Raw genomic sequence first — 27,733 nt, forward strand, 5'->3', positions numbered from 1 at the left:
CTACCAGCACAGCACGACTACTTCAGCACCATGAGAGTATAGCTATCTGGAGCCTGCCACCAGCCATATCCAAGCTTGCGAGGACAATACAAAGATTGAGACTCTCGCTCAAGATGACATGGTGGAACTGAGGTCCATTTCCAGGTGCGTTTGCTAATGTTCGGGATCAGATACAAATCCAACAACCGGTATATATTCAGTCTACTCATCTACGTCTATATCGTCGCGCGCACTTTCTAGTCCAAACTCTGAATTTGTACTTTGATAGCCCCAGTCTTTGGATCCGCCGCTGTCTTAAACGCCTGAACCGCATCTTCCAACTGGAACCTATGCGTTACTAGCTTACTCAGCTCAATAACGCCGCTCTTGACCAGCCTTATGGCCTTGGGCCAAGTATTGCAGTATCTATACTGGAACTGAAGATCAACCTCGCGGGTCGACAGGCGCATGAAAGGAATCTTCATCTCGTTCTTACCCACGCCAATGACGAAGACCTTGCCGCCGAACTTGACAGCTTGGATGGCGCCGTTAATGCTGGATTCGACGCCCGTACATTCCATTGCGATGGCGGGTTCGACGCCTTCCATCTTGGCAATGACGGCGTTGCGGAAGTCGTCGACCGAGTGTGAAAATTCCACTTTGTGCGTTGCAACGTTGGGGACGAGATCCTTGGCAAACTTGAGGCGGCCCTCGTCGATGTCTGTGATGACGATTGGCGCGGCACCTGCTGCACGAGCGCAGAGAAGGGTGACAAGACCGATGGGCCCAGCGCCGCAGATGACCACGGGATCTCCAAGTCGGACGTTCGCGCGGTCCATACCTGCTAGTGCGACTGATAACGGTTCCAACATGGCGCCGTCTTCGAAGGTGAGGTTGTCGGGCAGTTTGTGACACCACATAGCTGGGTGCTTAAGGTATCGGCGTAGAAGACCAGTGACGGGTGGTGTTGAGAGGAACTGTACTTTCTCGCAGCCGTTGTAGCGTCCCGTCAAGCAGGGCTCGCATTCGTGGCAGATGACATTAGGTTCTATTGCTACGCGGTCGCCGACTTTGAGAGTAGAGACGGAGGGGTGGACAGCAAGGACTGTGCCAGCGGATTCGTGGCCAAGGATGTGTGTGTCTTCAACGATCATAGGACCAATGCAGCCCTAGAAGCAGTGTTAGTATGCTGTTGCCAATCCTTCCTTGCTTGCGAGTCGCGACATATGGGCCATGGAGTAAGAAGTGAACATACGGCATGCCAGAAGTGAATGTCAGATCCACAGATTCCAGTACTCTTCACGTTGAGCAGAACCTCTCCCTCCTTCAAATCACCACCCTTCTCCACAACCTCCAGACTCGGTTCAGCTTCCGCAACCCATAGATCGTGCGCTGGATTCGTGTAAACACCAATGTTTGCCTTGGACGGCTTGACCTCTGTGACCGTAGTAGAACTCATCTTGTCCTCCAGTGAAACAATTAAATAGGTATCAGTGGAGTCAGAATACAGATGAGAAGTAATAAGTCAGTCAAGAAAAGAACGCGTGCGAAAATAACCTTCAGATCAGCTGCCCGTCCCTCGGACCTTCCACATCGCGTAGTGCGGGGCAGGAACCATAACATCGTGGACCCCTTTGGAGCGTCACTCGCTTCAGCCCCGCCATCTCCGTGTTCTTCCACGAATAGGAACCGGATAAAGTCCGCATGCTTATGCTTGAATACGCGCAAGCTATACCGAGTGCAGTAGCGTATCCCAGCAAATTATCCGAAATTGATCCAGACTTCACGATACTGCCGCTTGGTGTTGAGCCGCCGGAACTGTAGGGGTGGAAGATCCACCGGGCGGAGCCCCGGGTAGCTGCGTGAGGAACATCGGGAACGGCTGCTATATCTAACTTTATTGAACGATGCGGATATAAGGCATATATCCTTGTTGCGACTGTTAGCAAGACCATAAACATAACTCCCTCGCCCGAAGCAACGCACATGAGGTTCCTTTCGTTTAGAGCTCCTCCTCTTCGCGTTCAATTTGGCTGCGTGTTGAGGTCAAGCCGCCAAAGTCTGCCCACGTGAGACATGTACCAATCGCAGCATCGTATGCAAGCTGACGATTCGTCAACTTCCTCCTCTTGCCTGCCGTCAAGCTTGTAGCCGGTGATGATTTAGAAGCATGTTTAGATGAAGTGGTTCTTGGCGGTGCAACCAGCTGAGCAGTGGGTGGCAATGGAAGCTCGAAAGCCACGTGCCTGGATAGTTCAGCCGATGGAAAAGAGTCATTCACGACTAATTTCTTTGATCTTGCTTTTTTGTACTGAGTTGTTGTCAAGACTTTATTAGATCTTGTAATGTCGTCTATTTGAACGCATCCGGATTCAGCATGCTCGAGCACCTCAGCTGGTGACTCTGACTCATTATGCAAGCGTTCCACATCTCCTGTTGCATGCAACTGCTTGATAGCGGACAAACTTGAAGTCTGTGAGTCTTGCTGGGTATTCTCGTGGCAGAACTGGTCCTTTTTTTGCTGTTTTATGTTGAACTCATAGGCCTCGTTCATCTCGGCATCATGGCGGAATGTGCTTGTGCTACAATACTGACCGAACAGACTCTGCATGCTCAGGTCTGGCGTCCAAGCAGCTTCGTTAACCGTACAAGGAAAGACATCTTGAGGTCGAAACGCTGCAACAAGCTCGCAAAGCTCCGTATAAGATGAATGTCTGGAATACGGGAATCGAATCGTACGATTTTGGGACCCGTCGGTAGTCCCATTCTTCGTAGCTGTTGTCAACAAGGCTGATATGAGCGTGGGTAACGATAGGACATCCTGGCTCTCCGCACTAGCCTTCTGCAACTGTAATTCGAGACCGAGTTTGCCCTCGTTCCCAGCAAGCGCTTCCTGCAGCCGCGCAAGTACCTTGGAAAGTAGTGCCTCGTCAGGTATAGAACATGCGCACAGCTCCATGAGTTTACGAAGTTCTGCCATGTCTCCGGTCTCCAACTCTTCTTTTTGGTCAATATCACCTTTTCCGCCCCCGGCACCAAGCTCCTCAATTTCAATCCCGCTGGCTCGTGTAATGATGGGGATGATGTGTACGACCTTTGCTTGGGTATCTTGGTCCATGACAGCGCAGCCCATGCCTCGCTCACAGCTATGTATGCGAACATTTTCCAAGGAAGTCAGGCATCCAGGCTGAATGCGATTACCATTCCGGAAGCCACACAATGCGGCGGCTTCGCGGACCTCAAGGCCTGAGTCTCGTAGAGGCTTGTTGTCAGTCTGAACAGCCAGCCCAATCCCTCGCAGCTGTATCTTCTCCAGCGTGGACAAAGAGCCATAAATCCCCGCACGATAGCTGTCTAGGTGGATTTGAGATTCAAGGAAGACGGACAATGCAAGCCAGACGTTCTCGTAGCCAAAAGTCCAGGAGTGAAAGTAGAAAATGGTGTCATGCGAATACTGGCTCACCTTATCGAGCAACTCGTTGATACCCTCCGCTTTGCTAGGGAACTCCCTGTATGGCTCGTGTTTTGTTGCAAACGTAGTGTCCAGATACATGCAATCCAGGCGGCGCTTTCCAAGAGTATATGGCAATAATACAGGGTTCTGTACAAGTGAGTTCACCCACCAAGTCTCCGCACGTATGTCGCCGGTGTAGAGAACTGCTTGTCCATCACCCTCGATGAGGAACATGACTGCTCCGATGCAATGGTTGGCATCAATCAAGGTCACCCGAATTGAGTTGCTAGGGGCGAGTTCAATGGTGGTCGGCGTGTCTAGAGGCAGTGGTCTCGCCAGTTTGCGCATGCTGCGGTCGTAGGTGACATTACGACTCTCCAGGACGCCCTTGGCGAAGTTGATCCGATAGTGATACTTCTCTAATCTCAAGAGGATCTTAGGTTGCCGTCAGTAAATGCAGAGGCATATATTCAAATCAGACATCGTAGAACGAGGCCAAAGGAAATACGGAACATGATGAAGAAATGTCGCAGAGACGGACCTCTTTGGTTGCCGCCGAGCAGTACACAAACGGTGCGCGCATGGACTCGAGCCCAAGTAGGTGATCGGAGTGCACATGACTGAGAAAGCACGCTAACGGCGGTGTGAACTGTGGTTGCTGTCTGAAGTAATCGATTCTAATCTGCGGGAATTCGGCTATGATGCCTTTAAAAGTGGACATTGCCAAGAACCAGTAAATGTTTAATTGCGGTTTTGCTGGGTGAAATGTTAGGGTTAGAGAAGGCAATGTCAAGGCACCGGTTGACGGTTGTGGCTAGTGGGTCTTTCGCTCGAACGTCATCTCGAGTCCATCACAGCACCATTGATGACTGCGCTTCACTCAAATGCCAGACTCTGGTGTATGATGAGCATATCGCATGAGATCCCCAGCCTAGCATGACAGTCTCACCCCGCGGCTTCCTCACCAGACAGCTTTTCGGCTTCAGCCCACCCTGACAGCTTTCAAACGCGTTCGCTCCGCCGTGAGTGAGGCCAACGCAGCATGGCACCTACCACGGTACCCGACATGCTCACACCCCCCGCCTCTTCCACCACAACCTCTCAGCATGCGTCGACGCTTCCACAACCGCGCAGACAACCGCTGAGGCCTGGTGGGCCCAAAGAGAGCGAGCTCATCCGCTATCTAGACCATGGTGTCAACAGCATTCAGAAACGCGTCGACAACCGCGTAACGAACAGGAAGAGCAAGTCCGCGATCGACGGAGAGGATGGCTACAGCGCCTTTCATGAAGTCGCCAAGGATTTGGACGCGCTGGTAGATGTTGTGTGGGTCTCCGGCTCGCGTAAGACTCCGCCAGATGGTTACTGTGAAGGTTAGACTTGCGCTAATTCCATGTGTCGGTGTAGCGAACCTCCAAACGCCTTACCTCCTCAATATTGCCGTCCTCACCATCGAGTTCTTGCCGCTGTTCCCCAACTCGGCTCGCTCCACTTCTGCCACCTTTCGCCTGCTTTCCAAGCTCGACGAAGCCTTCACCGCCCTGCTCACGGGCCACGACAGTGCGACTGGTGAAGTATTACCGGGGTTTAACAATGGTCGGATCATATCCACGACAGACAAGGTCCGCCTGAAGGGTGTCGTTGAACGCACGCGGTTGACGGTTGCTCGGGAACTGAGCCGTCAGAGTGTAGCTGGCGAGGAGAGTGACGCTGGCGAATCAATGGACACCGACACTGAAGTAGAGACGACTCGGCCCGAAGGCATGGTGAGGTTTGAAGGATTTGGAGACTATGATGAAGACGACGACGACGACGACGATTGGGAAGAGCGGAACATTGGAACTGTATACGAAAAGACAATAGGAGAGCTAGGCGATGTCCTCGGTGGCCCGCCGATTGGCATCATCACCGATGACTGGAGTCCAAGTGGAATGGGACAGCAGCGAAGCAGCGAAGGCTTCATGGGATCTGAAGACGTCATTGAGTTCTGAGACCACGATTGTACATGGATGGATGTGTGAACGACTCCCGATCACATGATGATGCTATTAGGAACGAGGTGCAATTAGCAGAAGCTTGATTAGGTATGCGTTTCCCAAAAGAATACCCACATCTCAATTTCCCTACTCCCCATGTTTCCTACTATATTATTAACTACGATGGAAAGCGACTAGGGTGCCTGAAGCTATACACAGGATTTCACTGTTGTAATCGAGGCTTTTGCATACTGTGTAAAGACATCCCCTTCTTTGGTGTACGTCGTTGCTGACAGCTTGCAGTGCGCCTGTTTACATGGTCTAGAAGCGGCTAGTATGCATGTCGCGTCACACGAGAGCTGAGGCACCAGCTTTACAGTAAGGCTGAAGAGCGATCGCGGGCACGGAGGCGCACTCTCAGCGATAGCAATAAGCCTTTAGACTAGCCGGTGTGGCGGTCGTACCTGCCTCCCAGGCACTTTGTACTCTTTCGGTGGGCACGTCACGAGACCACGCGTGAGAACGCGATCTCATAGCCCGCCAAGCTCGTCGCCCTCAAGACGATCCCCGCTATCTCCATTACGACTACTGGACCGCGACAACCGTGCGTTTCACGGTGGGTGCGTATCGATGCATACCCATTGATACTTTCAGTCGACATGCCTACATACTACGCGCGCGGCGTCACAGTGCGCCTAGGCGTAAATCCCCTCGCCGACACCATCACGCCCAGTATCACTCTGAAGAAGGGCGATGTCGCAAAGAAGCAATGCGAGAAGCCGGAGAAGGAACTACTGAACAGCCACCTATTGCCCGAGCAACGGGTCGACTTTCCAGGCGATGAGCATGGCTTCGAATTGAACTGGCTGGGTGATGCGCCTTTCATGCAAGCTCGCGTGGGTGACAGTTTGTTCGAAGGCGCGACGAGTAGCAATGCTGTACAAACAGCTCCCCTGGCCAATTCCGCCCGTCTACGCCGACAGCCAGCAAAAGAGAGCTATAAGGCCTATGGATATGAACCTCTTGCGCTCAGCCTGCACGTCATGACGTCGGACACGACCTTTGTTTCCGGCATGGACAGGCAGAACAAGCTCCAATTGAAGATCGAGGTGTTCTTCAATGGACAATTATCAAGCTGCTTGTTTCTTCCGCCCTACGAGATCCGAAGCAACACAAAGACACATCACCAGGTGTTTGCCGGTTACAGGATAGACTACCTCGCAGAGAGGCCATGGGTCATTCTACCGCCACACACTGCTGCTGACGGCAGCCCGGTTAAGTCCGATAAGCTCCTATCTGCAAAACAACGCTGGAAAGACATCAGCACAGCTCTGGGCAGAGAGGCAAGCCAGCGGGGCACGGATTCGCAGGGCAACATCCCGCCGAGCTCACACTTTCTGGGCGCTTTGGCAACCTCCAGGATGCCGGATCAAGTGGTAGCCTGGCAAAAGCCAGGATGTAGGCACTTCGGTGTTATTGACGTGGTCATCACAGCTGGTGAGGGTAGGAAAGTCACAAGCGGAGCGACATACCTCACAAGGCCTCAAAGGTTCACAGATGAGAACTTTCCGCTGTCCAATGTGGGCGGATTTGACGAAGATGCTGATGGCGAGAGCGACTCTGACTACGAGCCCCTGCCAAAGCGACAGGCTTTGAACCATCAGTTTCCAGCCATGAGTTGCGGACCTGAATATATCCAGGCCCCATTGTCACACAATAAATCAGTCTTCCAGTCCATTCAGGAAACCCCAATGTGCCAGCTCTCGTCTACACCTCCACAATTCCCATCCACAGAAACACCGCCTTTCGGACCGGACCGATCGATTCATGAACTATCTAGGTTTAGTCACGATCCATTATTGTCTTCTGAGCGCGGACCTGCCAGCTACATGAAGCATAGCAGCAACACGGATCCTACTGTCCATATGGGTGCAGCATCGATCGACTTCCAATCTCAGGTGCCTATGCGCTTTGGTGAGCAAGAGCGCAGAGCCTCGGTGGACTCTGCATTTGCGCCATCTTTTGTTCCGAATGCATCCTACCTCTGGCCCCCTTTACTAGATCTCGGAAGACACTCACACGTGCCAGCTTCATCACCTCGTCATGTTGCGAACATGGTATCATCCACGACACCCGTAGCTCATCAAGATGTTCTAGCATTTAGCGGACTGCCATTTTTAGCACCTCATAATCGTCGGTTTTCTATGCCGCTACCTCCAACCGGATTCTTCACTGTCCCCGTGAAGCCCCGTCCGAGCTTATCACCAATGAAGAAGTCGCATCCAACCAATCTGAGGATGCCGCAACGCGGGTTTTTGCTCAAACGACTGATTATAGTTGGCAAGGGTGGTGTAATGTTGGTGGATTACGAATGGTCCATCGCGCAACACATCGCTGTAAACGAGCATCCTGCTGGACACTGTGGCTCAAACGTGCCGCAAAAGTCAAGCGTACTTGCTAGTTCGGAAAGAGTCCTCTCTTCTGACACACTTTTCCATGATCTACCAAGTAGTGGTATGGCACAATGCGACCTCCTTCCAGCAAAATGCTTCTGCTCAAAGCCGTAAGGCTCCCTACGAGCTCACAAAGGATGGAAATAAGCGAGCCAGTTCCACCAGGGCCACCAACGGCCAATCTATACCGCAGGGACATAGATCGGACATCAAGGACGGAGGCATCATGAGTTTAGATAGCGTTGTGAGAACCGACTCTGCTCTACCTTCGCAGAAGGTCGAGGGCAATGCTCGCGATGTAGCACATTCTCCTTTGCCACAACGCCGCACAACAGCTGCGACTACTATTCTCGGGGTTCAAGGACCGAAAGCAATAACCTTTCTCTATGACGATCCTGAGGCGATGATACGAGAAGAGAAGAGAAACGCACGTCGATCCAAGTCTCCGATCAAACCGAAAGACAAGCCTTCCACTACTAGAAAATTCAAAACATTAGCGCCAGATGAGATTGCTGCTCCAGCCAAGGACATGGGCGCCTTATCTTCGCCTCTGAGCAGTCTCGCAACTACCCCGGAGGTCGAGTATGAACCCAAAGCCAAGTCCATCCCCATCATCTTGTCCAGCTCAGCCGAGACAGGACCTCTTCCGCAAGTCGATGGCTCGCCTGCACACAAGATTGACACTATATCGTCGCCTACAGCAGCCAACATCGCCCGTTCGGCACCTCAATTCTCAGTCCCTCCAGCATCATCTACACCGAGGAACTCACCCTCTCCCAATGCAAAAAAGCGAAAGAATGAGTCAGGTCGCTACCTCGCCAAGCAACCACGCAGTCCTGATCGACTCAAGACAACCAGCAATCCACTGCTCAATCGCGACTGCGTTATCGCATTTGCGGAGAGTCAAGATAAGGAAAGTGAGAGGGGTGTGTTGAGGCAGATCAAGAGTGAGCGCCAGGGCGTGTTTGCTGAGGTGCATGTAGTGTTTGCGACGAGGTTTTACGTTGCTGGGAACTGAAATGGATCGATGCTTGTGGGTACATCTACCTGTCGAGTGTACTACATGATCATGTATGGTTCGCGAACAGTTTATGAGTTCCTGTGAAATGGTCGACCATGTTCGCGATGCCGACGAGAAGAGATATAGGAAGACAGATGTTTACAACGAGCTCAACTAATGCCACTAACCAATCCTTCTCTCACTTCTTGTCGATGCCAACGCATCTACTGTGCCTTCCCAATACGCGCTACAAGCTTGTCTCCCTCTGCGGCCAGCGAAGCTTCGAATGTCTTAGCGTCATTGGCTTTCCACGAAGCATTGGCAGGTGCCTTAGCGCCCGGGAACGCCAAGTAAAGAACGTCAGCCGCACCATGGCCCTTGTTGCCACTCAGTCCTTCATTGGGAAAGCACAATTTCCCCAGGGAAAGTGAAGCCTCGCCCGTGACTACACCGCCGTTCTGATCTCCATACACGCCGTAAAACATCTGATTCCCACAAATGACGGCAACAATGGACAGTGGCTCAACACCAGCTGTCTCAATGTCGAAGGGCTTGCGGCTATCGCCTTGAGCATCGTTGATGATGAAGTTGCTGAGCACAACGAAGGTGTGTTTGTTGGTGTTGAGATCCTTGACAGCTCCCTTGGTCAGATCCTGCAGTTGGCTCTTGAAGGACGTATCGCCCAGACCAGTCGGGTCGTCACTACAGCCGCCTTGTCCTTTGCCGGCTCCGTCGCAGTCGATATCCATATCCGCGAATCCGCCTTGTTGGTTCTTCAGGAAGACGATATTTGAGGTTTTGTCCATGCAGTAAACACTGTTCTTGGACTTTCCGCCGACGCCAGTGTCGTATGCTGGTGAAAGTGGATTGGGGCAAGACTTGCTCTGCTCAATGTTAGATGCATAACACTTTTTGGACTCTCTACTGCAACTTGTCAACCACGGCGTAAAGTAAAGAAAGGGCTCCAAAGGTGTGAGCAGTATCGTCAGGCTTCGATTACGAAGGCAAGGACCATTTTATAGCTTCAGTCATCCTATTCGATTTCCGTTGTAGGCGTCTAACCTGTGTTATAACTTACCTTCCATGACTCGTAGAACGTTTTCACGTTTTGTGGAATCTGGCGGCCAGCGGCCAGCCCTGCAAGCAGAACGACGAGGGATGTTGAAGAACGCATGATAACGGTAGTGGATCAGGCTGGAAAGCCACCACTGGACAGAGTACGAGCTGCATTTATGAAGTTGGTCGACGGTAGTCTTGAGATTTGCGTCAAGGTGCTGCACAGGATCGATGGAGGTTCCCGTCCCTGAGACAGTCCTTCATCCTGCATTTTCAATCGTTTCGAAATGTCATGTCACTAGCATCGGACCACCCAGATGATCTGTAGTTAGAATGCCCGCGACGGGAAAGACACGGCGTGCATATCTCCGCGCCACTTTGGGGCTAGTTTACACTAGGTGTGCCATGATTCGGACACTAGCTTAGGGGCCGTTCATTATGGTTGGCTGGGGGCGAACTATCCCAATGGTCAGACATGGACCCCACTGACTTCATGCCCGGACCTCGCAGGTAGCACAAGCGCCTGCAGACTGAAGGACTTCAATGTTCTCCTTTTTCCGGAGTTGCCGTCGCTGCAAGTGGAAGGTCGCAGCTTGGGCGAATTTTATGGCTAACTTACTTGACACTTGTTGACGCACTTTGAATCACTTGACCGGTCATACCACCATGTAGTCCTGTCTATCTAGAAATAGCCAATAGCCACGCCTCAAAGACACTCCGTAGAAGGACCTTTCTCGTGTACTTATTGACCGCAACTTGTCCAGGTTACCCTCCGATATTCACCAGCAATTCACCGACATTCAGATCACCATTACACAATTACGATCGACATGAAGGCCTTCTCGTATCTTACAGCCTTGCTGTGCAGCTTGTCAACTACTGTACTTGCTGCAAAGTCGTTCTCGGCAACCAACCTATACTACGCTGCTGGGCTTACTGACCAACAGTCGACATTCTTTCTTAATGGCCTCAAGAGTGCTGGTGTCAAGGTCTTGCGTGTGTGGCTTGATGGTTAGTTTCCCTACATACTGCAGGTTCTGAACTACGATGGAAAGTGGACAGGGGCTCTCAATAGCTTGACGTTGTGCACAAGGTCATGAACACTGCGTATAATTTCAGGCTAGAGGCTGGAATGCTACTTGCTGCACCCTGGTCACTTTTCTTCGCAGGGGAAGACCTACGATACACGTATAATTCAAGTTCAATGCTGACTTACCATTTCCTTTGTAGGCCAGTCTGGCAACACCAAGGGAACCGAGATCGAGAGCTTTCCTGGTCTACAGGCAGACTCGCCTTCATCATATGACGACACGGTTCTGAACCGTCTGGACAAGCTTATGGTCAAAGCTAAGGGCTACGGTATCAAGCTCCAGATCTCTATCCATAGCTATAACGCCCTGGAAGGCAACCGTGACTTTTACGGGAAATACTACGGCACTGGCGACTTCTACACGAACTCCAACGCGATCAGCCAATTCAAAGACCGTATCGCTCATGTTCTTGCACATGTCAACCCCGCAAACGGCAAGACCTGGGCTCAGAGCTCTGAATACATATTTGCATTTGAGGCCCAAAACGAGGCCATGCACCCACAAGTAAATCACGGACCCATCCGGTGATACGACTGAACTAACATCAACACCAGGGTAACCCTACCGCGCTAGCATCATGGCAATGCACCATGGCCAAAGCGATCAAGGATAACATGCAAAACAACCCGAACATCCTTGTCACCACGGGAGGGGGAGCCTACCTTTCCAATTCCCTCCTCGAACCCTATTTCTCCTGTAGCTCTCTCGACGTGCTCGCAATCCACGCCTACGGCGTCGGCGACTTCAAGACCTCTGCGCTCCAACCATACGTCACCAAAGCCAAGAATGCGGGCAAGAAGCTCATCATGCAGGAATGGGGCGCATGCTACACGGATGCCTCCAATAACAACTGCAACGGTGGTTCGCCAGTTAGCTCTGGGTCTAGAGACAACAACATCAAGATGTGGGCGTCGCAAATCGATGCTGCGGGTATTCCGTGGTTCTATTGGCAGATCCTCCCCAATCCTGATCCACATTACGGCTGGGACTACGAGGTCGGCATCAATGATGTCAACTGGAACTCGCTGAAGGCAGCAGGTCTTGCTGCTGGTCAGGCTGAGTCGGCGTTTGACTTCAGCAAGTGGCTGTTGTGAGGAATGTCGCATGATGCTTGTCTGATACGGTTTGGCTGGAGGAGCAAGTACAGGTGCTTTTAGGCTGCCTTTCACTGTCTTTACATTTATAACTCACGTAGCGACACTTCGAATTTTCGGATTATAGTGCATACAAAACAGAACTTCTATCGATACTTTGTACACTTTTGGGCTTGACTGTTCACCTTTCACGAACTTGATCATCCCTTTATGGCATAGTGCTCATACGAAAGACATTTTGTTCAACGAACAAATGAGCCCGAAGAAATCGTCTGAGAGCCTTATCCTCAACCAGCTATTCACTCCGAAGTCCGCCTTGCCGGGATCACAGGCCCGTCCCGACGTTTTGAAACACAAGGCTGTGGAGGGGACGGCCACTCCGAGCGACGGCTCGGGTCTTCTACGGCGGCATACCAATCTGAGGAAACCGGACCGTGGTCGAGGCTGAACAGCAACCTCCTATGAACATGATCAGTGGCGTTTTGGATCCGGATATCCTAGAAATATATGTCCAAGAGAAGTACGAGACAGGTATGGTGAAGTATTTAGCCACAAGAGTCTTGTAGAGCATTCTGATATTAGCATTGGCATCATTGGAAAATAAAGTAATACTACCATGAAGGACGGTTGAGCATGCGCAGCCTTTAATTACTGCACTCTTATCAACTCTAGATCCGTGCCAATGTCTTCATCTTCTAAGGAATACCACTCAATACTGCATTATTGCGAATATATATGACAGCAAAATTCAGTCATCTAACAGCACTTTCCAGCCTTACATTGTAAGAATTTTGGAAGCATCTTCTCTATTCGGGGGGTGATAGTCTAAACAAGGTGGCTAACCAATTGTTAGTGAGACTTAGTTCTAGGTCTCGAGTCGAGATGAGCACATTCAGACCCCAGAAGCTTAGACTCTACTCGAAGAGAGTTTAGCCATAAGAAGATACAGTGCCCAGAGTGTGTTTGTTGAGCTAACCGCAATGATTCAGTCCCCAAGTAAGAGATGGTGTACCAGCTTATCAGCTACATTGGACTGTTGTCTTTCCGACTACATCACTGAGCAAGCCAAGGATGTCGAAGGCAAAGCTGGGCGTCAAGTTGATATCTCCAACATGTGCCCAAAGCGAGTTTCTCTAGAATTGAGATTAGTTTGGGTCTAACTTCGGTGATCCGCAGTCATGGATGCCGCACAACATGAGATTCAAGGTAGGAAATGATATTGTGGTGGCGCATTGAGACCCTCAAGCAACTCAACATCGGCTGTTTTCCTTTGGGATATCAACAACTCTGACGTAAGTCATGACGTTAAGACTGCTGAGAGTACAATGTACACGTACGCTTGCTTTATGGTTTCTGTAGTGCTTTGTGATTTCCGTAGTGCTTCATGCTTTCTGTAGAGCGTGAACAAGTTACGAGTGTACAAGGTAGGCCTCGCGTTGTGTGATCCTTTGATGTCTCCTTACATTGCTTCATTAGAGCACACTAGTTGCCCGACATATCGTATGCGATGCTCCATAAACCGAAGCTTGAGCTGTAGGTCTTCATGCAGCCTTCGAGGGGTAGCGTAAATTATATGAACCTCTAGGGCTTGGAGCAATTCTCCGACGTGCAACAGTCGCCCAACAAGCACGCGTTTCCGATCGTCGCTTGCGACATTTCATAGTTTTATTTCCAAAAAGCCCAGTGCAATCGAAACCTAATGCTTTGTTCTAGAGCTTCGCACTAACAGACGCCGGGAGCCCTGAAGCAGCGCGCTCTCACAGAATCTCGGCCCATTTGGGAAACCTACTATCGTTCAAGACACGATGCTGGAAGACGCTTTCGGGTGTATCTCCAGCCTTCTGTTGACTTTGAAAGACACGCTTACCTTTTCGATGGCATCATCGGGCAAGGTAGACGTAGTTGCAGCTAGCAGAGAGCTGGCGGAGCGGCGTCTACAACACTACAAGCACGACGCTCGCGGCGGCTACTGTGGTTTGAACTTACGCTATGAATATTTGGCCCGTAGCATATGATGGCCAACTACTTGGTGGTGTGTGCCTCGTGGTGGACTATCTGGAGCAGTGTCAGCCATTCACAACCCTCGCGCTCTCTCCGCACTGACCAAGCCATACAAATTGGGGGTTAATTTGCTGCATAGGGTCAAGTCAGGCGATTCCATTTGGCGAAGGAGACGTGGAGGCAAGATTTGGTGGGCGTCCAGAAGACTTCCAGACAGAAGAAGCAAAAGTAACACATGAGGAGTATTCGGCCGCAATGAGCCAACGACGGCGCAAAGCACTCGTATGCCCGCAGCGGCGCCCGGGTCGTCGGCGAAAGTATCGACGCAGCTGATGATCCTGGCAATAGAGGCAGAGACAGAGACATGCTACATGTTCCCAGACACGACAGAACGCGGCAAGAGTGGCAGCCCATGCAATAGCCTGAAGCTATACACAGTGCTGGTAGGTCTCGGGGTTGAAGGAAGGGCTCTGTGTATAGGCTCAGGCTAGAGGATGCCCATGCATAATTTCCATCAGAGTTGGAGATGTTGTCGTGCTGGTTAGAGCTACATTCTCAACACGGGGTATTGGCCGACTAGGGCTGCCCGTGCTTTGTACCTCGGCGGCACTCCGCATGCAGGTGAAGGCCTGTGGAAATCCAAATGTCGAAGAGGCGCCACATGTCGCGATATTATCTTGCGCACCATTCTCGTGGTTGGGTGGTGGCGCTCGGCCCGCTGCACGTGTGGCGCCGACCTCGTTGGCTCCCATTGGCTGGGGATTCGTGGAGAATCGCACAATCCTTGGCTCGAATGTCGTGCTTGCTCAAAGACTTCGCTAATGCCCGGACAGGGCTCCACCTCAGGTCAGCGAGGGCGGAGAAGACGAACATGAAGGTGCAGACAGCGACAGTATCTTCCACGCTCTCCATCGCCACGGCGAACAATGGGTAGCTTGCGGGACCCGTTCTCGTCGTGGTCGCTCACCTGGGGAGTCCAAAATACAACCACCACGAACACAGGATCTTGGTTCCAGGACAACCACCGTCCCCGGATCCCCCACGCGACCAACCGACGCCCTAAGAGCCATGTCTCTGGCCCAGACTGCACAAGCTCAGCGCCTTCACTCAGCCCAGGCTGCCAGTGTTCTTGTCCTTTATCCAACGCAACCTTTTCAGCAAGCACGTCATTGATGGCCAGGTTCTGTAGTGCCGACACCAACCTGTGATTGATCAGAACCCCCCGCTTCTACGCTCTTCCCACGCCAAGTCTAGCGTGCCGTGTTGACGGACGCTGGTCTCTTGGGTTCGCATCACACCAAGCCTTTGCGGCTGGCCCCCGACCTGCATCTGGAACCGTGCAGCATCTGTTGACAATTGACACTGAAGCCTCTGTTGCCATTTCTCCACGGATCCAGTTGCTCCTTTAGTGTCGAGCAACCACCTACTTAACCTCCCCCAGGCCCACCTTGTGTTCAGTACGCAACACCATCTAGGTACCCAAGCTTACCTGGATCCTCACATTGCCTGCTTGCTATTTCCGTCATCGCCGAGGAAGTGTCTTGGTCCTCCGACTCGTTTTTGCTCGGCACGCGTGGCACTTGATACCAACGTTCCCAAGTCATCTTCAAGCACTTCAAGCACTTCAAGCACTTCAAGCACTTCAAGCACTTCAAGCACTTCAAGCACTGCCAAAATGGCCGGAGCAGGGCGCACAGCGGCCAAGGTTCTTGGCATCAACCTCGACTACCGCAAAGAAGAGCCACTGTCTGGTGCAGCATCCATCTCCTCTGTGGAAACCTGTAAGTTGACCCATCTTGCTGTCGAACGCTACTGATGCAGAACTAGATGTCGAACATGAACCAACCGCAGCAGAATACCTGTCCAAGTTCAAGCCCTCAGCGAGTGCCACCAAGCGATATGTTCGAAGCCTGTTCCCCTTCTGGAATTGGATCTTTCACTACAACCTCACATGGCTCTTCGGAGACGTGATTGCGGGTGTCACCGTCGGTTTTGTCGTTATCCCCCAGGGTATGGCTTATGCTCTCCTGGCCAAACTGCCCGCGGAATATGGTCTATACACCAGCTTCGTCGGTTTCATCTTGTACTGGGCTTTCGCAACCTCCAAGGACATCACAATTGGAACCGTGGCTGTCATGTCCACCATTGTCGGCAACATCGTCATCAAAGTGCAAAAGACACATCCTAAACTTGAGGCTCCGGACATTGCCCGCGCCTTATCCGTCATCGCTGGTGCAGTCCTCTTATTCATTGGCCTGACTCGCCTCGGTCGCATCGTTGAACTCATCCCGCTGGTCGCTATTACGTCTTTCATGACAGGTGCTGCAATCAGCATCGGTGCTGGTCAGGTTCCTGCGCTGATGGGTATTTCTGGTGTGAACAATCGCGGACCAACATACCTCGTAATCATCGACACGCTCAAGGGCCTTCCACGAACTAAGCTGGATGCCGCCATGGGACTTTCGGCGTTGTTTCTGCTCTATGCCATTCGCATTTTCTGCTCGTGGATGACAAAGAAGCAACCATCCAAGAAGAAGCTTTGGTTTTTCGTAAGTCTCTCCCCGTACGCCGTACACTTGTAGAAGCCACCGTGTTAACTTTGACCAGCTCAGCACCTTGCGCATGGCCTTCGTGATCCTTCTCTACATATTGATCAGCTGGCTCGTAAACCGAAACATAAAGGTCCTCCATGCTGCGAAACCCAACATGAACAAGGCCAAGTTCAAGATTCTTGGAAAGGTTCCTCGCGGCTTCCAACACGCTGGAGCGCCCAAAATGAACACCGAGCTGCTCTCCGCGATCGCGCCCGACATTCCCGTAACGATCATCGTACTGATTCTGGAACACATCGCCATTTCCAAGTCCTTTGGCCGCATCAACAACTACGTGATCAACCCGTCTCAAGAACTGGTGGCTGTCGGCTTTACCAACCTCATTGGGCCCTTCTTGGGAGCTTACCCCGCCACTGGCTCGTTTTCGAGAACTGCAATCAAGTCCAAGGCTGGTGTCCGTACGCCACTTGCTGGTATTTTCACCGCCGTCATTGTTCTCTTGGCGCTCTATGCTCTCACGGCAGTGTTCTTCTATATTCCCATGGCTACGCTCGCAGCAATCATCATCCACGCAGTCGGAGATCTCATCACCCCACCCAACGTTGTCTTCCAGTTTTGGGAGACTAGCCCGTTGGAGGTCGTCATTTTCTTCCTGGGTGTCTTCGTCACAGTGTTCACAAACATCGAGAATGGAATCTATTGCACCATCGCGGCGTCATTCGCATTGCTGTTGTGGCGACAACTCTTCACGCACGGTGCGCTCCTCGGCAAAGTCAACATCTACCGCGCCACTCCTGATACCGTTGCTCGCAAGGATGGCGCATACGGTCCAGGCGCCGAAAATGCCAGCCGCGAGGCATTCATCCCCATTGGCCACAAGGACGGTTCCAACCCTCAAATCGACATCGAGTCGCCATTCCCGGGAGTTTTGATCTATCGATTTACTGAAGGATTCACATACTTGAACCAGCAAGGCTACATGGACGAGCTTGTTCACTTCGCACAGAGTATTGCCCGGCCCACCACGCTCGATCGCTACGCCAAGCTAGGTGATCGTCCATGGAACGACCCTGGTCCAAGGCGCGGAAAGCAGCTCAATGTAGACGACAACCGTCCCATTCTCCGTGCCATCATTCTCGACTTCAGTGCCGTGAACAACGTCGACGTCACATCAATACAAGGTCTCATCGACGTTCGCGCACAGCTTGACCGCTACGCCACGCCAGAGAGTGTAGAGTGGCATTTTGCATCTATCAACAGCCGCTGGACCAAGCGTGCCTTGACGACCGCTGGCTTTGGATACATCGATCGCGAGCGTTTCGCATCCCGGCAGCATTGGAACCCCGTGTACAGCTACGCACCGCTCGACACACCCGAGCCAAGGATCGGAGACGCCGAGGCACAGGATGAAATTCACTCTTCCGGACACAAGGGCTTCCCCTCCGGTAAGGTGACCACAGTCCATGGCCAGAACAGACCATTCTTCCATATTGATGTTGCCGCGGCAGTGGAGAGTGCGATTGCGGGGATTCAAGCGAAAGTTGCGCATGAGAGTACGGGGAGTTCCCGAGAGCACGTAGGAATGACCGAGGTGCAGGGCAAGCATGACTAGTCGAACATGGGAGGTGATTTCTGATAAGGATTGTTTGTTTCTGATATACCATACCCCGTGGTTATTTCACCACTAGTTTAGTCTCTCGCGAAAATTAATTCTGTCTTTTCTCACTCTGGTACTCCACGCGTAGTCTTCTTTTTCTCACCTGGTGAAACTCAACGATATAGTTTGAGAGCAGAACTTACACGCTGGTTGAAATATTTGTCCATAGCTTGGACTTTCATTTGAGCGAAAGCGGACCCATGGTTTCACTATATTTGTCTCTCAGACTCTCTTATGTCCTGCACTTTTATTGTCTTTCCTCGTTTCTTTTCGCTGATTAGACAGATCGATGCTTGTTGCTGTTAAACACTTTCTCAGGGCAGTAACAATCCGTCATTTCACATGTTTGGCGATTAAAGTCATCCAGGATACGGGAGATGTGTATGACGAGAAGCTTTGAGTTCGAGTCTCGTTTTTCCCTAAGTTCATCTTCGTTCACCAGACATTTCGTTGATCCGTGGGATTGATGTTCCATCACGTTGGTACAAGCGCAACTGTGTGTTCTTGTCATTGTGCTGAGTGCCGCGGTCCTGCCCGGTCCCTTCCAGATCCCGCGACCGACTTTCCATAGCAATCAATCCATGCATCGCGAGTTGAAATGATTAGACCAAGTTCTGATACCACAAGCCAGTGAATGTGAGTTCTGGCACGTGATGGGGTGACCTCGGAACTCTAATGCTAATTTACGCTCAGTGTACAAAGTTCTCTCTCACCCACGCAGGTACAAGATTAAACAAGCAACCGCAACCCAACTTTGTAACAACAACCCCACACTCGAACGAAATGAGCCAGCCTCCAATCGAGGATATTGTCAGGCAAGTTGCGGAAGCCTTTAGGGCAGCTTTCCCTCAGTCAACAATGCCTCAGCAGCAGTCGCAGCAGCCGCCGCAAACCCGCGGAAGATCAGACACAAGACCAGTGGCTTCCAGACCCGCAGATTCGCCATGCCAGCACACGGTGTCAAGCGCGCTGATGGAATTGATGACTGACCCGCATATGTGCCCAGAGTGTACCATGGCCGGCCATATCAAAGCTACCCAAGACGTACAGCGCGACTTTGCCGATCGCGGAGGTGCTTTTGCATCAAAGGATATGGCCCACCACAAAACGCTCCGGCAACGATGGCGGAAAGTAAAGATCCCAGCGATGAGTGCATTGACCTATTATGAAGAGTTGCTACTCTGTCCGAGATTGTCCGCAGATGATGTGCGCCAGCTCAAGAATGCTCTGGATCTCTGGGAGAAGAAGAAGGTTGCGCTCACGAGGGTCCCCGGTATGGAGTATGTCCCAGGGGCGGAAGAAGACGAGCCGACTGACGAGGAGCACCAAGTTGCGCGACTCATGATGGAGCTTCTGAAGATGGTGCTGGACAAGGAGATGACTGATGAAGACAAGAGATCATTGAAGAAGTCCAAGAAGAGCGAGAGCCGCCACGTTCGCACTCGTGGAGGAGCGTCCATCATCAAAGGATGTGCGGAGACACAGAAAGACGCAAGCCCGCAGTCTCCAACACCCTCGACAGACTCCCGGAGCAACCCAACCCATCCATTGACTGGAGTTCCCCACAACTGCAATGATTCAGGATCACTCAAATCTATCCTCAAGCGCAAAGCCAGCTCACCAGCTCTCTCCAACGCCGAAAAGCGCCTCCGCGTCACCCCCACGGTAACCGTATCCGCTCCACATCTCAACACCACCAACCCATCGCCATTCATCAAGCTCGCGTCCACGTCCACATCTCAGCCTCACAACAAACACGCGTTTGTCGCCCACAGACGATCTAGGCGGGCGTTTAAGCGGGGCACTCCGCACCACACAGCGGGTGCGTGGGCGTCGGGGGCGGATGAGGATAAGGCCGAGACAAGCGGACTCAGGAGAAGCTGGGCGGACTTTGAGAGCGATGTTGAGCGGGAGATGGAGGAAGAGCGAGAGGAGAAGGCAATGGTAGCAGAACTGGGAGTTGTTGCGGGTGCTTGGATGGGAGTGTGGTGGGTGAGGAGAGTTCTGGGTGGCTTGGATTTGAGGTTGATGAGGGAAAGGGTAGAGGGCGGTTAAGATAGTGGTTGGAGATGGGGAATAGAGAAGAGGGTTGAGAATGGGGAGGAGTCTAGACCAAGGTACGTAGTATTACTAACGCAGTTCCACTAACGCAGTTCCTCGTCTGTAAGAATGTGGAGGCATGCGGTATTTGTAGAGCGAGTCTCAACCGATGACAGACATTGCATGTGGATGCAAGTGAACAACTACAAACGGAAGTAAACAGGTTGCTCGGCGCACGGACAATTTGCGGGACCTTCACTCGTAGGCTTGGGTTTGGCAGTAGAACGGTTGTAAGGGTCATGATTGCGATAAGCTGGAAATGGCGGTGCCAGCATACTGGAATTCATTTCGGCAAGTTGAAGGGATCCAGCCTTGCGGATAACAACGGTGGAAATGCATGTGGCTCAAACTGTGGCTCTCGCACAGGAACAGCCACGACCGTGCGCGGGATGCCGGGATGCCTGGAACAGATCGTGGGGCCAGGTTCCGTCGTGGGCTCGCTCGCTAGCAAAGGAGCCGAGATTGTGGCGGCATCGCGAATGTAACCTCACAACGGGTGTCACCCAAGGCTCGAGTGGCGCGCAAAAAGCAAGTGCCCCGTGATGCCGGTAATTGGGCAACGGGGAGAGACTTGTATGGGCAGCATAGACCGTTATTGGCGGGTGAGGCCGAGTGACGCTGGCATTCGGCATTCAGGAGGCCCTTCGCGTGCAAGAAATCCACAGTGCTGCGCATGCGCAGGGTACATGGTCGCTGGAGTTGCGCGTGCAGAGAGTGGAGACGCTAGAATCAAAGTTGAGGGCGTGGGATGTTCCGGATGGCGTTCCATGGCACCAGGGCTGAAGTTTGCTGCGCGCCGCGACGATCTGGAACTTGCCGTGGGCTTCGCCTCCGTCTCGAGCTGCGCGATTGGTTGCTGATTAGACGAAGGCATGTGAAGGGCGGGAATAACGACAGCCGCGTCCATCTGAGACATGGTAGTTCTGTGCCTGGGAATCTCTAGACCTGGGAAACAGGAGAGAGGGGCGAAAAGTGCGGAACGGTTGCGACCCAACCGTCGGGTGCAGTTGGCTTCGAGAAGGGAGAAGGCTGCTCGGGGCGGTTGGACATGTCCTCTGAGACATCTCCCGGCAAGCATTCAGCCTGCACACGAGCCGTTTGACAGGCGGGAAAAGGGATGCTACCAGCACAGCGGGCACTCTGGAGTATGGAGTGCATGTGATGCCCCTGCTCCTGTCTGATGCGAGATGAGGACGGGGAGACGACGACTCGACTCGACAAGTGTAGCGGCAGAGCGCCACCGAGCGCCACCTGCACATCACTACCGCATGCAGCGAGGAACCAGACTCGCGGATGAAGCCCGTCATCTTGGCTCTCCCAGATTGCATATACCCTCGCCGCCCGCACCTTGGGCCACGCTCGAACGTCTCGACATTCGTGTTCGTCGCCGTCGCCGTCGCCGTCGCCGTCGCCGTCAACCCACAACCCACAACCCACAGCTGGAGCTCAGTCATGGCCGCCATGTTCCGCGACTTCTCCTTCGACCCGGCTTCGCCACCAGCATACGATGCATACGAAGCTGATCGCGCTGCGATGAACGTCTCGCCGACATCCAAGCCCAGTCGCCGCGATTTCCACCTCAACCGCCCACCGACGCCGCCCTGCTCGATGGGAGATTTGGCCTCGCAGCTCAACCAGCAGAGTCTGCGCATCAACACGCAGGTGCACGACGCATCCTACTCTGGCCCACTCACGCCGCCAAGCGATGACGATTGCGCCATCGCTGTCCGGCATGCCCCAGCCGCGCCCCGGCCAACGTATTCGCGCGTCTCTGCATCGCTCCTCCGCATGCAGCGCCAGTCCAACTCGCGAATGCAATGCAGCGCGTCGCACGTACGCGACATTTCACGACTGGTGCAGATGATCGAGGACGAGGAGCAGTGCACCATCAGCGAGCTCACATGGCGCGCGTCGTCTCCATCGGCGCCTGCAACGTGCCGCTCCTCGCCTGTCGAGGGTGACGAGGGCATCGATATGGAGTACGACGTGCCACCGCAAGACGTCGAGCCCATGGCCGACATGCCGCAGTGGAAAACTGGCGACCAACGCGACAGCTGCACGCGCGTCGCCAGGACTGTGCGCATGCGCAAGCGGTCAGGGCATCGAGTCGAGAAAAGGAGGTCATCGTAGGCATTCATCGAGGACCCTAAGGATTATTATTTTTTGGTTTACAGCATAGCGACGGCGTTCTGGCTCTTTTGGGCGGGGTGGTCTTATGATACCCCACGGTCTGCTGAACCCCAGCGACTTTGGTTATTGCTCCCTTCGGGTTGAGCCTGGCGTTCTACGATGCAATGCGATGCGATGCGATGCGAAAGCGCCAGCGGCTTGCATGCATGCACCTAGCTACACATGGTTGTGTACAGTAGCTGTATAGTCATCAATACCACGACATGAAGTCGATTGTAACTTGTTGCATGCCGGGACGTGATGTGTGATGGGTGATGTACGGATCTGCATCCCAAGAACACGGCCCTGTCTTACGCCGCACGGCAGACATGCGCGCTGGTAAATTTAGGGCACGCCCCACTGTGGATTGCGGATTGCGGACTGCGGACTGCGGACTGCGGACATTTCCTGCGCGGCGCTCCCAACCCGTCCAACAACAACATGCCCGTCGACGGTTCCGTATACCGCGTCCCGCCTATCGACCGCCTGTGGCCATGTCCGTCCGCAGAACAGCACCGAAGCTGCTGGCCAGCCGCTCAGTGCACCTGAGGATCGTGCCGCGGCCCGCCAACCTCTCCGAGAGCCGCGAGATATTCCGCGTGCTGCAGCGCTTCGGCGAGCTCTCCATGTACAAGTCTCTGCGCTTCGAATACCACAATCCCGCCGACAACATTGCCCTGGTCATTTTCCGCGACGCGAATGCCGCCCAAAAAGCCCTCGATGCCTCGCCCATCCGCTTCGCCCTCGACAAGGTAGTCGACCCCAACGACGAGGACCACCTCCTAGAGCTGCGCAGCCAGGACAACGCAGAAGACACCCACGAGACAACGCCAGCCACCCAAAGCGGCATCGACGAAATCCTGCGCCCCTCCGTCCTCACCACCCGCGCCTCGCCCCCCGCCAGTCCCCCTCCAAAACCGCTCACACCGCCACCCATGCCCTTCGAGTCACCCTCCGCGCCGCCGCAGACACGCACAAAATGGTTCCAAGTAACCGTCGACCGCTCGCGCGCTGTACACCAGGACTACGTCGAGCGACAGCCTTTCTGGAAGCAGTTCCAGCCCATGAAGAGCATGGCCCAGGAAGACTTGGCCAAGCAGGTGCCGCATTCAGGCTTGAGTGATGTGAGCAAAAGGCCCATGAACCAACACCGCACACCTGTCAGGGTCCTGAAAACCATGAACGAGTACGTCGAATATAGGATGCCGAGCTTAAAGGGTATGTTTGAGGGCAGTGATAACGAAAAGAGGTTTACGCAGAGAAAGGAAATATAGATATAATATAATAACTATAGTAGCTATAACGTCTATAGTTTTATAGAGTAACGTATTCTACTATTGAGCTGGCTACTCTATTAAGCTAGCTACTTTTTCTTAGTATTACTCTTTCTGCTATAATTCTTTTAGTTTTTAATAACGTAATTAATTACTAAGCTAGCTATATTACTAAGCTAGCTACTTCTTCTTAGCACTATAAACACTATGTATAAAATATAAAAGAAGTCTAACGTAAATTACTACTAAGCAGTCTAACCTTACTAAGTAGTCTACTTTTTTAAAGTTAGTCTATTGCAGAGTACCTTCTGCAATACTACTATAATTTATTATAATTTGCAGAATATAGAAATACTATTTAGACTTATTACTATTAGATAGCTCTATAATTTTAACTGCATAAGTATAAGTATTATAGCTAATCTCTCTATAACGTCTATAGTTATTAGGAAAACTAAAAATCTATTAAATATTTATTTCTATTAATACTATAGAATTAACTATGTTGCTAGCAAGTTAATTAATTTAAGGAATTTATATTTATTATTAAATATACTTTAAAATAAAACTTTATTAAAATAGTTAATACTATTAAAATTATTAGAACTATTAACGTAATAATCTAGCATATAACTTTACTATCTTTAACTATTATATTTTCTTTTTTTCTATCTACTTTATCTTTTTATCTATGCTATTAAAGTTTACTTCTTTAATATACTTTTCTTAGTATCTTACTATATATTTACTTCTTTCTGCATTATAACTAAATATTATAGATATTACTAGAAAGAGCTTTATTAGAATTATTAGTAATATAAGAATTATTCTATTACTATGCTAGTTCTGCATTCTATATAGTTATCTACTATTAAGTATTATTAAGCACTATTAAGTACTATTAAGTACCTTTTCTAGCAGTGCGCTAGATCTTAGTAGAGTACTTCTAAACTTATAAAAATTAGTTTAATTTAATACTAGTCTATATATTAATCTATAATTATTAATTCTCTACTTTATAGTTTATCTTAGAAAGTTATTTTAATATTTTACTTATTTAGTACTTTAAGTTCTAGTTTACTATCTAGATTAAAATAGATAATGCTAATATATATTTCTGCTAACTAGCTAAGTTAGTATACTTAGAATATAAATTAATCTTATATATTCTACTTATCTTATAGCTCTATAATAATAATATGCATAGCTTCTATTAGTATAATTACCTCTATAAATACTATTAAAGCTACTATAATCTAAGGCCTATCTAGATCTCTCTATTTAGTAAGCTTAAGGTTAATTTTATACTATATTATACCTCTCTATATAACTAAGATACTCTTATTACTAAACTTCTCTCTTAAGCCTAGCTATATTATTCTCTATATAATTAGTTTATATAACTTTATAAGAATTTTAGCGTAGACTTTCTTTAGCAGTAGTAGTATATTAGCTGCTTTTACTATATTTTCTGCTATAATACTCTATATCTAGCTTAGCGTTACTAGAATTTTAATCTTAGAGTATAAATTTAATAAGTTTTAAAACTTTAGGCTACTTTTAGTTATAGCACGTGCCTCTTATATTAAGAAATAGTTCTTACTTAGATTAGTAAAGAGATTTTTTATGCTATTTAATATAAAGCATTTAACTTTATAGCTACTATATATTTTAAACTATACTACCTTTAGAGTAGTAAGCGTAGAGTAAAATACTATTACTTATATCTTAAAGTAGTTAAAGATTATATATCTGCTAGCTTCTAATTTATTAAAGCTTTTTTTTTCTAGAATATCTCTATATTATTACTTAGCGTTTTATACTATACTAAGAAAATCTAGATATAAGTAGCTTTAGAAGTAAGATAGAAAGTTACTCTTAATACTAGATATTAGTTTACTTTATAAGTTATATATCTTTAATATTCTTTTTAATATAAACTTCTACGCTATTACTACTTCTTAAGATATAAGTTCTTTATACTTATAAGATAACTTATATTTACTTATATTATACTTTATATTAGTAATTATATTATGCTATTATTTAGCTATTGCTAGGCTATTAAGAGCTATATTTTAGTAAGTTCTATAAGATAGTATCTCTATAATTAACTAGTAGACTATATCTTCTATCTTATAGATATAATTGCTAGTTATAAAGTCTCTCTTATTAGTAGTATTAAACTAGTTAGAGACCTCTTTTCTATTTTAAAGACTAATAAGTACTAGTAATATAAAGATTAAGATCTTATTTAGTTTTTATTCTATAAGTATTCTAGATAGAGCTTATGCTTTCTATTAGTATCTATAGTTATAGCTTTAAATATCTTAGTAAAACTTAGCTATAATTATGCTCTCTAACTTATAATTATAGAATTTATTAAATATAGTTTGCCTCTATATAGTAATATAACTAGAAAGTAGTATTACTCTCTTTTCTATATAAGAGCTATCTTTGCATATAATTATTTACTATACTATAACGCTTATAGTATTATAAGCTCTAAATATATACTTATTTTATCTTTCTAAAGCTATAGACTATTATAAATTATGCTACTAATAGTACTAGATAGTGCTTTGTAGCCTTAGAGTGCATAGTAGGTATATTTACTTCTAGTATTATCTAGTAGACTATTTCTTAATAATCTACGCTTTCTAGCACGTAGCTCTATAGAGTAACTAACTTATTAGTAGTAGTAAGCGCTTTAAAGATAGCGTTAGTAGTATTAATTTATATCTTTATTACTTTCTCTTTTATTAGTCTGCTTATATTCTCTAAAGAAGAGTTACTAAAGAAGTAGAACTATAGAGCTAGCAGATTACTTAGGTTATACTATATAAAGTTTATAAGATCTATTATAACTATCTTATTCTTCTAGGTATTAGCTGCTTATCTCTAACTAGTTATTATTATAGCTACTTATTAAAGTTTAGTATTAAAGAAGAAGCTTCTTTTATATATATAGTAGAATATTCTCTTGCCTTTAGTAGAATATAGCTTATTATTATTATTAACTATATTATATTCTATTATATTATCTTCTGCTTATATATTTTATACTTCTATCTAGTTCTTAAAGTAAATATATTCTATAAGAATAGTAAGTATTATTACTTATATTTTATCTATACTTATAGCATTAGTAAAGATTCTACTATTATTAGATAATAACTCTTTAAAGTAGAGAATATTATGCATCTATAAGCTAGTATAAGATAGAAGTTATAATAACTTCTCTAATATGCTAGTAGCTTTATTATGCGCTTATTCTAGAGGTTATTAATTAAAATACTAAAGAATACTATAGCTAAAGTCTACTCTTCTAGAGTATAGTATTCTATTATTATCTCTACTCTTATAGAGAGACTATCTCTTATTCTAGTTTATTTATTAGTAGAGTAAATAGTAGTTAACTATCTTCTATAGTAGATATACTTAGCGTTTAATAAAGCTTTAAGCTTTTTCTTTTATTCTCTAGTAAAGTTCTTTACTATTATTACTTTCTTATTCTCTAAGTTATTCTTAGAGTTAATATCTAAGCTACTATCTAAGTAGTAGTTATTACTATCTAGTAAGCTATCTAGCTAAGTCTTACGCTTCTAAGCTTCTTTCTTTTTTTTCTTTTTTTTAGCCTTAGCTAGCTTCTCTTTATCTTTAGTCTTTTTAAGCTATACTTTTTTTCTTAACTACTTTTTTTTAGCTAATTAAGTATAGGCTACTATTTTATCTCTTCTGCGTAGGCATAGAATATTACTACTAGTATTAGAGTTCTTTAAATCTTTATCTTTCTTAGTTCTTCTTCTATTTACTTTTATATATCTGCTATTTGCTATCTTAGTCTTATAGCGCTTAAGAGAAAGTCTATCTAGTA

General features: G+C 48.8%; 11 protein-coding genes across 11 annotated transcripts; 7 read left to right on the top strand and 4 right to left on the bottom strand.

Moving 5' to 3' along the window:
- Positions 1-162: 162 nt before the first annotated feature.
- Positions 163-1,438, bottom strand: SNOG_14274 (hypothetical protein; the record flags this gene model as incomplete). The annotated part of the gene is made up of 2 exons (XM_001804417.1): positions 163-1,148; positions 1,235-1,438. The coding sequence occupies 2 exons, from the start codon at positions 1,436-1,438 to the stop codon at positions 237-239; spliced, it is 1,116 nt and encodes a 371-aa protein (XP_001804469.1). The 3' UTR covers positions 163-236.
- A 543-nt stretch (positions 1,439-1,981) lies between these two features.
- On the bottom strand, positions 1,982-3,781 carry SNOG_14275 (hypothetical protein; the record flags this gene model as incomplete). The annotated part of the gene is made up of 3 exons (XM_001804418.1): positions 1,982-2,112; positions 2,446-2,655; positions 2,719-3,781. 3 exons carry the CDS (start codon positions 3,779-3,781, stop codon positions 1,982-1,984), a joined length of 1,404 nt encoding a protein of 467 aa, XP_001804470.1.
- Positions 3,782-4,499: 718 nt separating this feature from the next.
- SNOG_14276 (hypothetical protein) lies at positions 4,500-5,424 on the top strand (the record flags this gene model as incomplete). Its single annotated transcript, XM_001804419.1, has 2 exons — positions 4,500-4,806; positions 4,841-5,424. The coding sequence occupies 2 exons, from the start codon at positions 4,500-4,502 to the stop codon at positions 5,422-5,424; spliced, it is 891 nt and encodes a 296-aa protein (XP_001804471.1).
- Positions 5,425-6,068: 644 nt separating this feature from the next.
- On the top strand, positions 6,069-8,880 carry SNOG_14277 (hypothetical protein; the record flags this gene model as incomplete). Its single annotated transcript, XM_001804420.1, has 3 exons — positions 6,069-7,383; positions 7,747-7,859; positions 7,951-8,880. The coding sequence occupies 3 exons, from the start codon at positions 6,069-6,071 to the stop codon at positions 8,878-8,880; spliced, it is 2,358 nt and encodes a 785-aa protein (XP_001804472.1).
- Positions 8,881-9,086: 206 nt separating this feature from the next.
- Positions 9,087-9,668, bottom strand: SNOG_14278 (hypothetical protein; the record flags this gene model as incomplete). The annotated part of the gene is made up of 1 exon (XM_001804421.1): positions 9,087-9,668. The coding sequence occupies one exon, from the start codon at positions 9,666-9,668 to the stop codon at positions 9,087-9,089; it is 582 nt and encodes a 193-aa protein (XP_001804473.1).
- Positions 9,669-10,748: 1,080 nt separating this feature from the next.
- SNOG_14280 (hypothetical protein) lies at positions 10,749-12,103 on the top strand (the record flags this gene model as incomplete). The annotated part of the gene is made up of 3 exons (XM_001804422.1): positions 10,749-10,929; positions 11,149-11,513; positions 11,564-12,103. 3 exons carry the CDS (start codon positions 10,749-10,751, stop codon positions 12,101-12,103), a joined length of 1,086 nt encoding a protein of 361 aa, XP_001804474.1.
- A 4,013-nt stretch (positions 12,104-16,116) lies between these two features.
- Positions 16,117-18,268, top strand: SNOG_14281 (hypothetical protein; the record flags this gene model as incomplete). Its single annotated transcript, XM_001804423.1, has 2 exons — positions 16,117-16,653; positions 16,712-18,268. The coding sequence occupies 2 exons, from the start codon at positions 16,117-16,119 to the stop codon at positions 18,266-18,268; spliced, it is 2,094 nt and encodes a 697-aa protein (XP_001804475.1).
- Positions 18,269-19,096: 828 nt separating this feature from the next.
- SNOG_14282 (hypothetical protein) lies at positions 19,097-20,368 on the top strand (the record flags this gene model as incomplete). The annotated part of the gene is made up of 1 exon (XM_001804424.1): positions 19,097-20,368. One exon carries the CDS (start codon positions 19,097-19,099, stop codon positions 20,366-20,368), a length of 1,272 nt encoding a protein of 423 aa, XP_001804476.1.
- Positions 20,369-21,005: 637 nt separating this feature from the next.
- On the bottom strand, positions 21,006-21,329 carry SNOG_14283 (hypothetical protein; the record flags this gene model as incomplete). The annotated part of the gene is made up of 1 exon (XM_001804425.1): positions 21,006-21,329. One exon carries the CDS (start codon positions 21,327-21,329, stop codon positions 21,006-21,008), a length of 324 nt encoding a protein of 107 aa, XP_001804477.1.
- Positions 21,330-21,706: 377 nt separating this feature from the next.
- Positions 21,707-22,543, top strand: SNOG_14284 (hypothetical protein; the record flags this gene model as incomplete). The annotated part of the gene is made up of 1 exon (XM_001804426.1): positions 21,707-22,543. One exon carries the CDS (start codon positions 21,707-21,709, stop codon positions 22,541-22,543), a length of 837 nt encoding a protein of 278 aa, XP_001804478.1.
- A 533-nt stretch (positions 22,544-23,076) lies between these two features.
- Positions 23,077-23,856, top strand: SNOG_14285 (hypothetical protein; the record flags this gene model as incomplete). The annotated part of the gene is made up of 1 exon (XM_001804427.1): positions 23,077-23,856. One exon carries the CDS (start codon positions 23,077-23,079, stop codon positions 23,854-23,856), a length of 780 nt encoding a protein of 259 aa, XP_001804479.1.
- Between the last annotated feature and the right edge of the window lie 3,877 nt (positions 23,857-27,733).

Source organism: Parastagonospora nodorum (genome assembly GCF_000146915.1).
Source record: "Parastagonospora nodorum SN15 chromosome Unknown scaffold_30, whole genome shotgun sequence".
NCBI classification, from domain to species: domain Eukaryota; kingdom Fungi; phylum Ascomycota; class Dothideomycetes; order Pleosporales; family Phaeosphaeriaceae; genus Parastagonospora; species Parastagonospora nodorum.